The sequence below is a fragment of the Pelobates fuscus genome, chromosome 2 (assembly GCF_036172605.1).
Source record: "Pelobates fuscus isolate aPelFus1 chromosome 2, aPelFus1.pri, whole genome shotgun sequence".
NCBI lineage: Eukaryota > Metazoa > Chordata > Amphibia > Anura > Pelobatidae > Pelobates > Pelobates fuscus.
In genome coordinates, this window is record NC_086318.1 from 80,363,880 (window position 1) to 80,378,597 (window position 14,718).

Below are 14,718 nucleotides of genomic sequence, written 5' to 3' on the forward strand. Positions count from 1 at the left end.
ACGAGGGAGGGAGAGGGGGAGAAGAGAGTGACAAGGAAGGAGGGAGAGATTGACATCCATCACAGAAAAACACACAATGCATTACACACACAGACACACACACAAGCAATTCAACCCTTACATACAATGCATCCCTTACACACAGAAACACACAATGCATTCCTTACACACACTCAATGCACCCCTTACAGACGCACACACTGCATCCCGTACATACACAGAAACACACAATGCAGCCCTTACACATACAAACACAGATTCACACAATGCATTCCTTACACACATCAGGACATCCCCTACTCCTGTGAACAAACTATTTGGTGGAACATGAAGGTGGACCCTGGGGCCCAGACCATGAGCTGTGTAAAGGGCCTTTAAAAAAATGGAGCTGCTTTCCGTTCTCCCAGAACACAAACAGCCTCCAGAGAGCCTGTTCTACACCAGACGAGTGGAGCCAGACTGCAGCTAGAGCCCATCACCATCCTCATCTGATTGTAAGTAGGCAATCTAGTATATTATTCGTGGCACTAATCTCTAATTTACCTCACATTAAAGGGACACTTTAGTCCCCAGAACCACTTCAGCTTAATGCCTTTTAATGTAAACACGGCGGCACTGCAGCACTTGTGTTAGTTAACATGGGGCATTGTGATGTCATGGGGGGGGGGGGTGGCAAACTTTACTTTTGCCTAGGGCGGCAAAATCCTTGCACCGGCCCTGCCTTCAGGATTGTAGTGGACACTGAATACCCTAGCCTAGCTATCAATTTCCCTATCTAATCAGCAGCAGCTACACTTTCCCTCCTCTCACTGATCATGCAGCTTCAGAATTAATCTAAATGGATGCTGGGAGGGAGGTGGGAGGGTGTGGAAGGGAGGGTCTGCTGCTGATTTGCTGGAATGTGTCTGCTGACCGTGAGGCACAGGGTCAAAGATTGCTCAATGATGACGAATAGGGGGCGGATCGAACCGCCCATGTGTTCGCCCGCGGTGGCGAACGCGAACACGCTATGTTCGCCGGGAACTATTCGCCAGTGAACAGTTCGGTACATCACTATTTGAGTGTTTAAAATTACTATACTTAAACCCTTTAGAATCAATGACAGAATTATTCTGTCATGCCAATCTGTGCCAAGTGGGCTCATGATGAAATAATTCCATCATAACACAAAGAAGAGAATGGAGCTGATATTACAAACACCAACAAAATGGGGGATAACCTCTAAGTTACTAAGTAATAGCCAAAAAAAGAACAAAAGAACCAGAGAAAGTGTTGGTTTAGAATAGTTAGTTGAATGTATAAAAAAAATCAAATAAAAAACAAAACAGACAAACAAAAAAACTAGATCTCAAGATGAGGCTAAAACTTAAGTTGTATTATACATTAATGAAAAATGTAATAAGTGAAATGACCAGACCCCACTGGGGCAAAAAAAAAAAAGTGAAAAACACAACACCTTCTAATAAGTAAATAAATCTAAAGGTATTTCAAATTCAAAGTTCTGCCTAGCAAAAAGGTAAATTATGAACATATAATTCCTAAATTAGCACCAGCTAAATAGTAAGTGAAGGTTGTCTGCACATACAAATTATTATTTATAGACAGTCAATTGTTACTGTATCCAATAAAGTAGCAAAGATAAGAGAAGTTACTTGAAAAGAGGTACAGACTGTAGCTCACAGTCTTACCCTGTAACGCATAAAATAGTAGAAAGAATTAACAACTAAATGGTGGTTTCTATAAATGAATAAAATGTCTCTAATTAAAGGGTAACTAAAGAATGATGATACCCTATGACAGGGGTAGGTAACCGTTGGCACCCCAGATGTTGTGGACTACATCCCCCATATTGATTTTACACCCATAATGCTGGCAAAGCATTATGGGAGTTGTAGTCCAAAACATCTGCAGTGCCGAAGGTTGTCAATGCCTGCCCTTTGTGTTCCCTGCATGTGTTACATCAGCTATAAGGTAGAATTTCCAATCAGATCCCTACACATTTATTCACTCTTAATAAGGAACACCTGGGGTGGGCGGCAGCACTAAAATCGTCATTGCAGTGATACTAAAAAAACTACAGTTATTTAAATGTGCACAGGGATAGTGCACATGTAACTTTTTTTCTTTGTTTGTTTTTTGTATTTCTATGTATGTGATCACAGTTTCCCAGAATGTCCATACAATTCCAAGAGGTCTAAAATTAGAAATCAAAAGTGAAACTGTCAGTAGTATATAAAGTTTGCAGGGGTATATAAAGTTTGCAGGGTGCTTCTTGCAAACATTACAAAGCAGCCCCTTCTGAGTTAGTGCAGTGCTTTCATTGTGTTTCTATTTTGTTTAAGTGTTTAAAATTAAGATTGCAGTTTATATTTCCTAAGATTGTAGTTTAGATTTGCTGTTAATTCATTATTTATTTTTTATTTCCTAGAGCAGAACCTACAAGGGTTTTTTAAATCCCAAGGTCCAGCTGTCTGGAGATCTTCCATCTGATAACATACTACTTTTTATAGGTAAGTGAGATCTCTACTTTAATGCAATCAATATAAGAAAATGTTAAAGTCAAAAACTTCCTTTTGAATTGTAGAAAAAAAAGCCCAAATTAAGATTATCTCTTATTAATATTAGTATTAGAATTGAACCTATTTGTTACATTTGTATGTTCAATATTCATTTTTAGGGTAATAGAATTTGATTGCCAAAATGTTTTTACTTTACCACCAATTGCTACACGTACGCTCTCTATCCCCACCAACTGCTCCTTCCTTCCTCTCTATAGAAAAGCCAGATGCCTGCTTCAAAATATTATTTTTATTCTTTCCATCTACAAATTATTATAATACAATACATGTTACAGAGACACACGGTCAACATAAATATTACATTGATACTTTATATTCTAAACTTCAATACACACAAATGAATAGACTAAAATCACTATACTTAAACCTTTTAGAATCAATGACAGAATTATTCTGTCATGCCAATCTGTGCCAAGAGGGCCCATGATGAAATCATTCCATCATAACACAAAGAAGAGAATGGAGCTGATATTACAAACACCAACAAAATGGGGAATAACCTCTAAGTTACTAAGTAATAGCCAAAAAAAAAAGAACAAAAGAACCAGAGAAAGTGTTGGTTTAGAATAGTTAGTTGAATGTATAAAAAAAATCAAATAAAAAACAAAACAGACAAACAAAAAAAATAGATCTCAAGATGAGGCTAAAACTTAAGTTGTATTATACATTAATGAAAAATGTAATAAGTGAAATGACCAGACCCCACTGAGGCAAAAAAAAAAGTGAAAAACACAACACCTTCTAATAAGTAAATAAATCTAAAGGTATTTAAAATTCAAAGTTCTGCCTAGCAAAAAGGTAAATTATGAGCATATAATTCCTAAATTAGCACCAGCTAAATAGTAAGTGAAGGTTGTCTGCACATACAAATTATTATTTATAGACAGTCAATTGTTACTGTATGCAGTAAAGTAGCAAAGATAAGAGAAGAAGTTACTTGAAAAGAGGTACAGACTGTAGCTCACAGTCTTACCCTGTAACGCATAAAATAGTAGAAAGAATTAACAACTAAATGGTGGTTTCTATAAATGAATAAAACGTCTCTAATTAAAGGGTAACTAAAGAATGATGATACCCTATGCCAGGGGTAGGTAACCTTTGGCACCCCAGATGTTGTGGACTACATCCCCCATAATGCTTTTATACCCATAATGCTGGCAAAGCATTATGGGAGTTGTAGTACAAAACATCTGCAGTGCCGAAGGTTGTCAATGCCTGCCCTTTGTGTTCCCTGCATGTGCCTTTGAGGGCACCCCACTTTTATGAAACCACCACTAAGTTTTAGTCTAAGATCCTTGTGGCTAATGGTTATCTAGCTATTTAAATCAAGTAGCTACTAAATCAGGATGGCATATTTACCAAAACCTGTAAAAAACTAAGAATATGTTACAATGACCACCAGTCTAAATGCTGTTTAAGAGCAATGAAATAAATATCACATCGCAGTGAGATAACTCATGGTATCAGTGTGTATATTGGATAAGTCATTTGAGCCCCTAATGCACCTTTCGCCAGTGGTATCTCATCAGAAGGGCGTCTGGTAACTTCACTTATCACTTCTCTCATTGTTTCAATTATGTATAAAAAAAAGTTTTAAGTTTTAGCCTCATCTTGATATCTAGTTTTTTTTCTTTTTTCTTTTGGTATTATACATTCAAATAACTCCATTCTAAACTACACCTTCTTTGGTTCTTTTTTTTGTTGTTACTTAATGTTAAGATACGGTCTAATATTATCCGTGGTATTCTTTTTACATAACTTGCACCAATAAACAAGACATGAAAGATATTCCCATCTGTATTGAATATGATGGTTCTGTAGAATCTCTAATCTGCTAGAATTCTTTCCTGTGTCTGAGGGTAGCAGTTAAAGGGTCTGAGTAGACTCATATGGTTGATTAATAGGAAGCAATCCTCCAAGTCCATAATTTTAAATTCACAAACCTCTAATTGATTCTCCAATTACAGGAAAAAGTACCACCTGAATAGGATCTTCTGAGGTTCAACTGTCTGTATAACAGAATGTCTATCGCCAACGTTGAAAACAGTGTCGAAAGGAACAATGATGAGGTCTGTATCATACTGAGTCTTACAGTGTTAATTTAACATAGCAACCAGAGTAACACGGGAGAGACAGCGCAACCACTAGGCAGCTGCCTAGGGCGTACCAGTCTGGGAACAGTCAGGGAGCAATCTTCAGGTGACATCATGAGGGGAGCGCTGCACAGCACTCCCCTCCTGCCAGTCGCACCATGTAGAAATAGACACACAAAGGGGCTGTGGGGGAAGAGACACACAAGCAGACAACAGTAGAATAACTTCTGTATTATCTAACCGGACTGACAGAAGTCTTCACCGAGACCAACAAACAGCTTCCGGTCAGACCGTATAGAGGAAACAGAAGATCCTCCACCACAGTCCACATGGCAGCTCTACCTGGAGGGACATGAGCAGGCACAGGAGGGGAGAAGGGGGGAGACCGGGGGTGTGGGACGGACTGACAAAAAGACACACAGAGGGGCTGGGGGGGACAAAGACACACAGAGGGGCTGAAGGCACAAAGACACACAGAGGGGCTAAGGGGGACAAATGCAGAGATAATGAGAGGGTCTGAGGAAGAGGACACAGAAACACACAGAAGGTCTAGGGAATAGGGCAGTGACAAACAAAGTGGCTGGGGAAGGGGACAGTGACACACACAGAGGGCTAGAGTAGGGTAAAGAGACATAAAAACGGGTTGGGGTAAAAACACAAAAAGGGTCTGGGGAGAGACACAAAAAGGGGTTTTGTGGGAAAAAGAGACACACAAATGGGCTGTAGGGAGAAGAGATAGACAGACAGATAGGTTTTGGAGGGGGGGAGGGAGAATGATACACACAAAGCTGGCAGTTTTTGTTTTCAGGTGGTTCAAGTAGCTGGTCTTGCCTAGCGTGCAAAATAGACATGTGCAATAATTCATTTAGTTCCGAAACTACATTCAGACAAATTTCATGCAATTCAGATATTCAGATGCTTATGAATGTCCGAAGTTCAAATTGCCGAATTTCCAAATTGCCAAAGTGCCGAAGTTCCTAAGTGTGTTAGGGCTTGCGTTTAGGGTTAGGGTTTATGGTTAGGAGTTAAGGACAGGGTTTAGAGGTTAGGGGTAGGGTTAGGGGTTAAGGATAGGGTTTAAGGGTTAAGGGTAGGGTTAGGGTCCGAACTACCGAATTGCAGAAGTCCCGAATTGCAGAAGTCCATAATTTCGGAAGTGCGGAAGCGAACCAAATGACATTGGTCCGAATTGCCGAAGCAGACACAATTTTTTACTTACCTGAATTTCTGAACCGAACTGAAACAAATGTTTTGCCCATGGACATGTCTAGTGCACACTAGTACAGTACATCTGCCTCTTCTATGAGATCTGTGGAGCTAAATTAAGTGTAAGAAAGCATTCCTAGCTGTGTGAAAGATGGGGAGGTGTGTGCCCCCAATTATGAAAGGTCAGATTTCTATTGAAATCAGCCCTTTTATAAACTGTCAAGAAAATGACAAACTTCAGAAAATATAAAGCACTTCTGCAGGCTGAAATACTATGTGTAGGGAGTATTCATCTCTCTTAGCAAACTGCCTTATACATACACACTTACAAACAAACTTCCTTATACATATAAACACACACACTGCCTAATACATACATATATGTACACTGTCAAATACATACACATGATATAGGGTGCAGGAAGCCAATGTAATTATTGCCAGAGGGGTGAGGTGTGGGGTATAGAAAAATCACCTGGCATCATTCATTACGGACTGTAGAGGGCAGTATGATTTCTGGAAAGACCAATTAGGAAAGAATTACAGTAGAGAATATGATAAATCACATGACAGATGTATCGTTGCCATATGAGCATTTGGAATCTTGGACAAACCCCCACATACCTACCCCCAATAATACAAGGACACTAGGGTATATGGGTAATATTGTCCACAGCTTTATTAAATATATAAATAATATAACTTAAAGAAACTTTTTGGGTCATTGCCTATGGCCCACCCTTATTTCCGTATCCTTCCGTTAGGTATAATTTATTACATGACCCCCTTAATAAATAACATGTGTATATATATATAACATTGAACCAACATAACATCACTTAAAGTGCCAACAATTATTATAATTTAACCATGGTAGGGGTGTGATGTGGCCAAAATAGTAAAAAACAAAAAGTTAGCATTTAGTAATTATAAAAAAAAACAGAGTGAGGAAGACAGAATGACCTATAAGATTAGGCAGAAAGAGGCTAAGCAAGTTATAAGAGCTTCCAAATCACACACAGAAGAGAAAATAGCACAGTCAGTAAAAAAGGGGGACAAAACTTTTTAGATACATAAATGAGAAATGAAAAGTAAAACAAGGATTAGTTAGATTAAAAACAAAAGAAGGAAGGTATGTAGATGAGGATAAAGGTCTAGCTGACTGCCTCAATTAATATTTTTGTTCGGTATTTACAGATGAAAATGAAGGAAAGGGACCTCAGTTAAGAAAAAGGATAAATGAGTAATTTACTACACGTGAGTTTACAGAGGAAGAGGTTCTATTTCAACTGTCAAAAGTAAAGACAAATAAGTCAATGGGACCTGATGGAATACACCCAAAGCTATTAAAAGAGCTTAGTGGTGTACTAGCAAAACCATTAACAGATTTATTTAACCAATCATTGATAACAGGAGTAGTCCCAGAAGATTGGAAGTTAGCGAATGTTGTGCCCATTCACAAGAAAGGTAATAGGGAGGAGTCGGGCAACTATAGGCCAGTAAGCCTTACTTCAATAGTGGGGAAAGTGATGGAAACCATGTTAAAGGATAGGATTGTTGAACATCTAAAAACACATGGATTTCAAGATCAGAGACAACATGGGTTTACTTCAGGGAGATCATGCCAAACTAATTATTGATTTTTTTGATTGGGTAACTAAAATTATAGATCAGGGTGGTGCAGTAGACATTGCTTATCTATATTTCAGTAAGGCTTTTGACACTGTTGCACATAGAAGGCTTATCAATAAACTACAATCTTTGAGTTTGGATTCCAATATTGTTGAATGGGTAAGGCAGTGGCTGAGTGACAGGCAACAGAGGGTTGTAGTCAATGGAGTATATTCGAAGCTTGGGCTTGTCACCAGTGGGGTACCTCAGGGATCTGTACTTGGACCCATTCTCTTTAATATTTTTATTAGTGATATTGCAGAAGGTCTTGATGGTAAGGTGTGTCTTTTTGCGGATGATACTAAGATATGTAACAGGGTTGATGTTCCAGGAGGGATAAGCCAAATGGAAAATGATTTAGGTAAACTAGAAAAAATGGTCAGAGTTGTGGCAACTGACATTTAATGTGGATAAGTGCAAGATAATGCATCTTGGACGTAAAAACCCAAGGGCAGAGTACAGAATATTTGATAGAGTCATATCCTCAACATCTGAGGAAAGGGATTTAGGGGTGATTATTTCTGATGACTTAAAGGTAGGCAGACAATGTAATAGAGCAGCAGGAAATGCTAGCAGAATGCTTGGTTGTATAGGGAGAGGTATTAGCAGTAGAAAGAGGGAAGTGCTCATGCCATTGTACAGAACACTGGTGAGACCTCACTTGTAGTACTGTACACAGTACTGGAGACCCTATCTTCAGAAGGATATTGATACCTTAGAGAGAGTTCCAAGAAGGGCTACTAAACTGGTTCATGGATTGCAGGATAAAACTTACCAGGAAAGGTTAAAGGATTTTAACATGTATAGCTTGGATGAAAGACGAGACAGGGGGGATATGATAGAAACATTTAAATACATAAAGGGAATCAACACAGTAAAGGAGGAGACTATATTTAAAAGAAGAAAAACTACCACAACAAGAGGACATAGTCTTAAATTAGAGGGACGAAGGTTTAAAAATAATATCAGGAAGTATTACTTTACTGAGAGGGTAGTGGATGCATGGAATAGCCTTCCAGCTGAAGTGGTAGAGGTTAACACAGTAAAGGAGTTTAAGCATGCGTGGGATAGGCATAAGGCTATCCTAACTATAAGATAAGGCCAGGGACTAATGAAAGTATTTAGAAAACTGGGCAGACTAGATGGGCCGAATGGTTCTTATCTGCCGTCACATTCTATGTTTCTATGTTTCTATGTATACCCGGATACCCCTACCCCACCAGGTTCTGAGTCACCTCCAGGACTCGAAACCTACCAACATACCAATAACTATTAACATAACCTTCCAACTGGGGAGCCTATTTCCTCTCCTAGAGCTCCCTATCCCGCCATGAGCTCAGACCTTGAAACCTTAAGCCTTTCTGAGCTCCCCCACCCCTAAGAAACTGTAGCCCTTCCTGCCAACCTAGGTTCAGGAGATCCCACCCCACTGCGGAGAGAGGTGAACTCCATCCGAGTGATACTAACCAGGAAACCCCACCTCTAATTCCCTGTGCCTCACTACCACACCCCCCACTTTCCTGACAAAACTAGCCATTAGGCTGGTAACCTTTCCTCAGCAACCCTCAATGGCCAACGGGTTGCACACCGCCATTGCCGTCTAGGCACCATCTCCGACCACACCACCAGCACTCCAGGGAGCATATCCCACAATCTATTCAGATCCTGCTTCATCCATTTGACCAGCCGACGCTGCGGCACCAGCCCCAGATCATTTCCTCCTGTGTGGAGAACTAGAAAGTCCGGCCTTCCTCCACCTGTTAACATGCGAAACACTACATTGTAAACATCCCCCCAACAAAACCCCTATAACCAAACCAACGAATTGCCAACTGGTCCATCGGAAAGCCCAGCTGCTGCCCTTTAACTCTAGCTGCAGCTCTCCACTCGGCCCAGTACATGAAAGAATGCCTGACGATCCAGGCGACTTGGCCTAGGGAAACAAATAAAAGCATCACCACCATACATAGTACACCATGGTCCTTCCAATCCCCCTTTTAGTCCAACATACCCAAGCGCACCTATGACCGAAACCTGACCGATTCCCATCTCCCAATCCTCTTGACTACTGCCTCCCCCAGGCCCAACCGCGCGGCTTCAGTAGCAGCCCCAATCCGAAAAGAATGCGTTCCAAAGCTGCCTGGTTGTAACCCCAACTTAGCTAAACCTAATCTAAAGACCTTGGCAAACTGAAATCGCGAGAAGGAAGAGCAATCCGCGTGTACCAAAAATGACCCCTCAACCACAGGCCTCCGAGCCAAGTATTGTGACACTGCGGGTACTGGACAGAGCACCGAACCCGGCAGATCACCTAGTGTCACGTCCCGACCTCTGACCCTGATGTCGATTTTTGATCTGGCCAGGTGCACCACAAGCCTCCTTTCCTGAATGCGTAACACGGATAAACGCAGCCCGAAACAACCGCTCCTCAAAATCGTCCCAACATACCTCCGGCAGCATCCCCAGAAGGCACCCCAACATTTTAACCAACTCATGCTAGGTTCCTATTCCCCGCCACCAGCAATCGGAATTTGAACCACAGTAACATGTCTAGTCGTGATTCCCCTACCAACGCTAGGTCCAACCTGGCCCACGAGCCTTCCCATGCTGTCTAGACCTTACTGTATGCGGCCCAAGTGCCAGGTGCCACTGAGGCTCTCACATATCCCCCAAGCAGGATGCTCCGAGCTGCCACATCTCTTCCGGGCACGCCTGTCCTACTTCCAGCGCTCCTGGCGCCACCATCCGAAACCGGGACCACTGTAAGGCATCAGCTACGACGTTCAAGTACCCTGGTACATGCCTCGCATGAAAAACCACATTGAGTGACATGCAAAGCAAAACAAAGCGATGCAATACCGTACCACCGGCTTAGAAGCCACAGACAGATTGTTAACCACTTGTAACACGGCCATGTTGTCTGAAAAGAAAACTACCTTACGGTTCTGCAGCGTATCGCCCCATAATGCCAGAGCCACGACCAAGGGGAATAATTCAAGGAATGCCAGGTTCAAGATGAGGGGGCTCTCACCCCACTCATCCGGCCACTGTTCCACGCACCAGTGGCCACCAAAGTAAACCCCAAAATCCACACTGCCCGAGGCATCCGTGAAGAGCTTGAGTTTTTCCACCGATACCCCCTGCTTTCTAAAGAACACCGTACCGTTAAAATCACGCAAAAATGCCTCCCACACCACCAGGTCGGCCCTCATAACCGCCGACACCCTGATGAAATGATGCGGGGACTGCACCCCTGCCGTTGCCGCAGACAGGCTCCAGCTAAAGATCCGCCCCATTGGGATCACCCTACAGGCAAAGTTACGTTTGCCCAGGAGGGATTGTAGTTGCCGCAGGGTCACCTTGCGCACCCGCAGCACCTCCCCAACGACCCCCCGCATCCCCACCAGCTTATCTTGGGGCAACCGACACTCACCTGTGGGGATATTTATGGGATAATAATGTAAACAGATGAGAAATTGCCCACTATTTCAATTCTCAGATCCCTAATCGTTATCGTGTTAAATGAAATGTAAAACCATATACCGGTAATTAAAATCACAAATTGTTATAAAAATATAATTTTTTTTTTTAACAATTTAAATTAATAATGATGAGTAACATGCATGATAATAATCAATGGAATTTCAGTATAACATGAATATGCAATACAATATGGCAATAATCAATTAATATTCAGTATAAAACAATATATGCAATACAAGGTGGCAGTTTACTTCCTGGTTAGTACAGCATTGAATCTACAAGCTGTCAAGATAAGATTTACGATTTTCTTTACAGAAGGAATGTGATGTTTCACACACAGAGCTACAGTGTAGGGCAATAGAACTTAGCTAGCAGTTAGAAATAACCCTTGCAGTGCTGGCTAGACCTCCTAAGTAGTTAAGATTTACTCCTATGTAATTTTAATTAAAATAACATTTAACCCGTCATCAACCATTTCCTTGATTTTATCCAATGAGAGAAATCTACTATGTTATATTAGCTGATATTTTATTAATTTGTCTAAACAGATATTTTATCTTATTTTAGAGCCAATCAATACAGCTGGATAAATGGTCATGATATGCTAACGTGATATTAATCACACAAATACATTAATGATTATATTGATCCCAGCTGCAGATGGGATGCTATAACCATATATATATTCTTTAATAATTAAGATTTCTAAATATGAAATCAAACATGATTTATCCAGTCATATATCATGCTATTAATTTAAATTAATTAATTAAATGCCTGTATATTTACCAGTTAAGTAGATATTTTCTCATCAGACGTTCTCAGGTAGCTAAGTGTCATGGGTCTCTTTCTCTGCATGGAGTGTCTTGATTTTCTGAGTGTCCGATTCTGCCTGGATCTCTCTGAATCTCCCGAGAGTGTTGTAATGTCTCTCTCTTCAATCTTTGAATTCTCGACCCTCCCTTGTCTTAACTTTTTAAAGGGGAAATTCCTCTAAGTGATAGCCAATCACAAATGTGGGGTGTGGTTGCCTTCTAGGTAATCATTTTAATATTTGGACTCTAGATGGCAGTATTGTTCCACTACACATACCTATCCAGGAAAGAGTTAACTTTTCCTGGTGGCTATTTTTGACGTCATTTACATTATCTCTATGTTTGCCCTAACTCAAATCTTCTGTCAGATCAAGAGGATTTCTTCAGACTATGCGTCTGCAAATTCTGCTATAATTCCTAATATGACAGCCTGTAATACTATAGATGAACTCAAAAATACAATGAGAATCTGTTGGTATAGAAAGTAAAATTTAATTATTTAATCTTCTCTGTCACCTATGTCTGGATATAGAATTTAGACAGTCTGTCCATCCCCCGTTCTCAATGTCTTATCTATTTGGTTTGTTTATATACACATTCCATTCAGCTTGGCAAGTTTTAGGTTCAAGCTAAGGTTAGTGTAACAGAAAGGATAGAAATTTTGTGTCTCTTTGTTAACGTGAAGATACAAAATGGAGTCTGGTCTGTTTAGCAATGACTTCAGAACATACACTTTGTATTTCTATCATAGCACAAAATGTCTGCCGATATAAATACCCTGACACACTCCGCACCGAATCAATTTCGAGACCCAAGAAACTGAGACACTCTGGGGGGCCCTCCGCCTTACCCACGGAAAGCGGCACCCCGAACTGCCCTGCTACCAGTTCAATAGTGCGCAAAAGGTGAAGACAATCCCCCGAGTTCACCGGGCCCACACAGAAGTCATCCAGGTAGTGCACCACTGACCTACTCCCCGCCTCTTCCTTAACCACCCACTCTATGAAGAAACCGAAAGTCTCAAAGTAACAGCACGAAATTGAACAGCCCATAGGGAGACACAAGTCGACAAAATACCCCCCGTCAAAGTAACAACCCAGCAGGTGGTGACAGTTGGGGTGAACAGGGAGCAAGGGGAAAGCTGCTTCCACATCCACCTTGGCCATCAAAGCCCACCGCCCAGTCTTCTTAACCAGCTCGACCGCCTGGTCGAATGATGTGCAAGAGACCGAGCAGAGATCCCCGTCAATGTCGTCGTTCACCGACCCCCCTTTTGGGAAGGAGAGGTGGTAAATGAGCTGAAATTTTCCCAGTTCCTTCTTCGGAACCACCCCGAGAGGCGACACCCGTAAGTTAGCCAGGGGTGGTGCCCCGAACAGGCCAGCCATCCTGCCCAACTTCACCTCCTTCACTAGCTTCTCCCGCACCACCTCCGGGAACTCTGCCACCGACCACAGATTGCGCAGAACCAGCGGCCCCACCCTGTCCTGGAAAGGAATGGAAAGGAATGAAAAACCCTGATTCCAACCCCTCCCTCAGCAAGTTGGCTGCTGCTCGATTACTGTAGCCACATTACCATCGCGCTTAGCTTCACCGGGGTTAGACCCCATGGCAGCGGGTGCACCTCCGCCGTTGCCTGCCCCCCGGTTCTATTGCGCATGAAGCAGCGATTGAGCCCAGACCCCCACGTGCACTGGCCCACGTTGAAGAGCCAGCATAATCCCTTTTGTGACGCGGCCGACGAGGTGGACTGTGCCTTTGCGCCGGCCGTCTGCTGAATGGGTTGTGCCTTCTGCGCCATCATCAGCTTCATCCAGAGAGGAAGGTCCATTTAGTCCCACCTCATACCCAGATTAGCTGCCAGCCTCTGCCTAAACTGCTTGTGACAGTAGTAGAAAATATCCCCGTCAAGCATTCCCTTCTTCCCATAAAAGTAAAATCACCCAATATTCCACAAGTAGAAATATCCCTGGAATCGCCGAATAATCCACACATGAGCCAAAACTTAATGCTGGAACAAGACTGATTTACTGGCACACAGAACTCACAATTTATGCAACACAAAACTCCTCCTCTGGGCCAGCCTAGATAATTGAGTCTCAGCAATATACATAGCTCAATTACCTGCTGGCCAGAACATTTACAGTTTAACATACTTTTTACCTAACATTCATTACTCTAAAACCATACATCACACTCGCATAAAAATTACATATTCACAATTAATCCATTCAGGGGAACAACATATAAAAAAATGTCATGAATCAGACCAGGGGTTCAAAAGTTAGTAAAAGTATATTTTTTCCCCCACTGGCCGCATGGCAATCTGTTTTAGACAGGTCCCACAGAGGCCTCAGCCCTGGAGACAAAGGGGAAAGTAATCCAATTATCCAGGGCTAGAGGCAGACTCCATTAACCACATGGTTACAGAAAGACATAAAAGACTTTAAAATACATTCATTCTTGACATTTGGAACCGAACAATATAGACCTTAAAATAGCAGGTAGAGAATTAAACTGAAGCATATAGGCAATTGCATAAAAGCCCTTCACACTGCTCGTCATACCTCCACCACGCGAGCCCACCGTACGTGCGATACGCTACCCAGATGCCATCCAGGTAGCAAAACAATGATGCGCCCAGGACGCTAGCCAGGATGCAAAAGGTGCTCAACCAGTTACCAAACGACTTCGGTATCTTCCAATACCTCCTCCTCTTTTCCTCTTCCTCTTTCTTTTCATCCTTCTTGTCCTCGTCCTTGAGGTCAAGAAACTCCTCCAAAGGGAGAAGGGAAAAGATTTTGAAAAACTCACCCTTCCATAACTTCTCCTTCACGTCTTGTTTTAGGTGCACCCCTAACGGCCCTGCGA

General features: G+C 41.9%; 1 protein-coding gene across 1 annotated transcript in view; it reads left to right on the forward strand.

Annotated features, from left to right (window-relative positions):
- Window positions 1-4,580: 4,580 nt before the first annotated feature.
- LOC134586165 (uncharacterized) overlaps window positions 4,581-14,718 on the forward strand; it is a 34,159-nt gene continuing 24,021 nt past the window's right edge. The window contains exon 1 of the mRNA XM_063441669.1: window positions 4,581-4,648. Within this exon, the coding sequence (XP_063297739.1) occupies window positions 4,601-4,648 (48 nt within the window). The 5' untranslated portion in view covers window positions 4,581-4,600. The remainder of the gene's footprint in view (window positions 4,649-14,718) is intronic.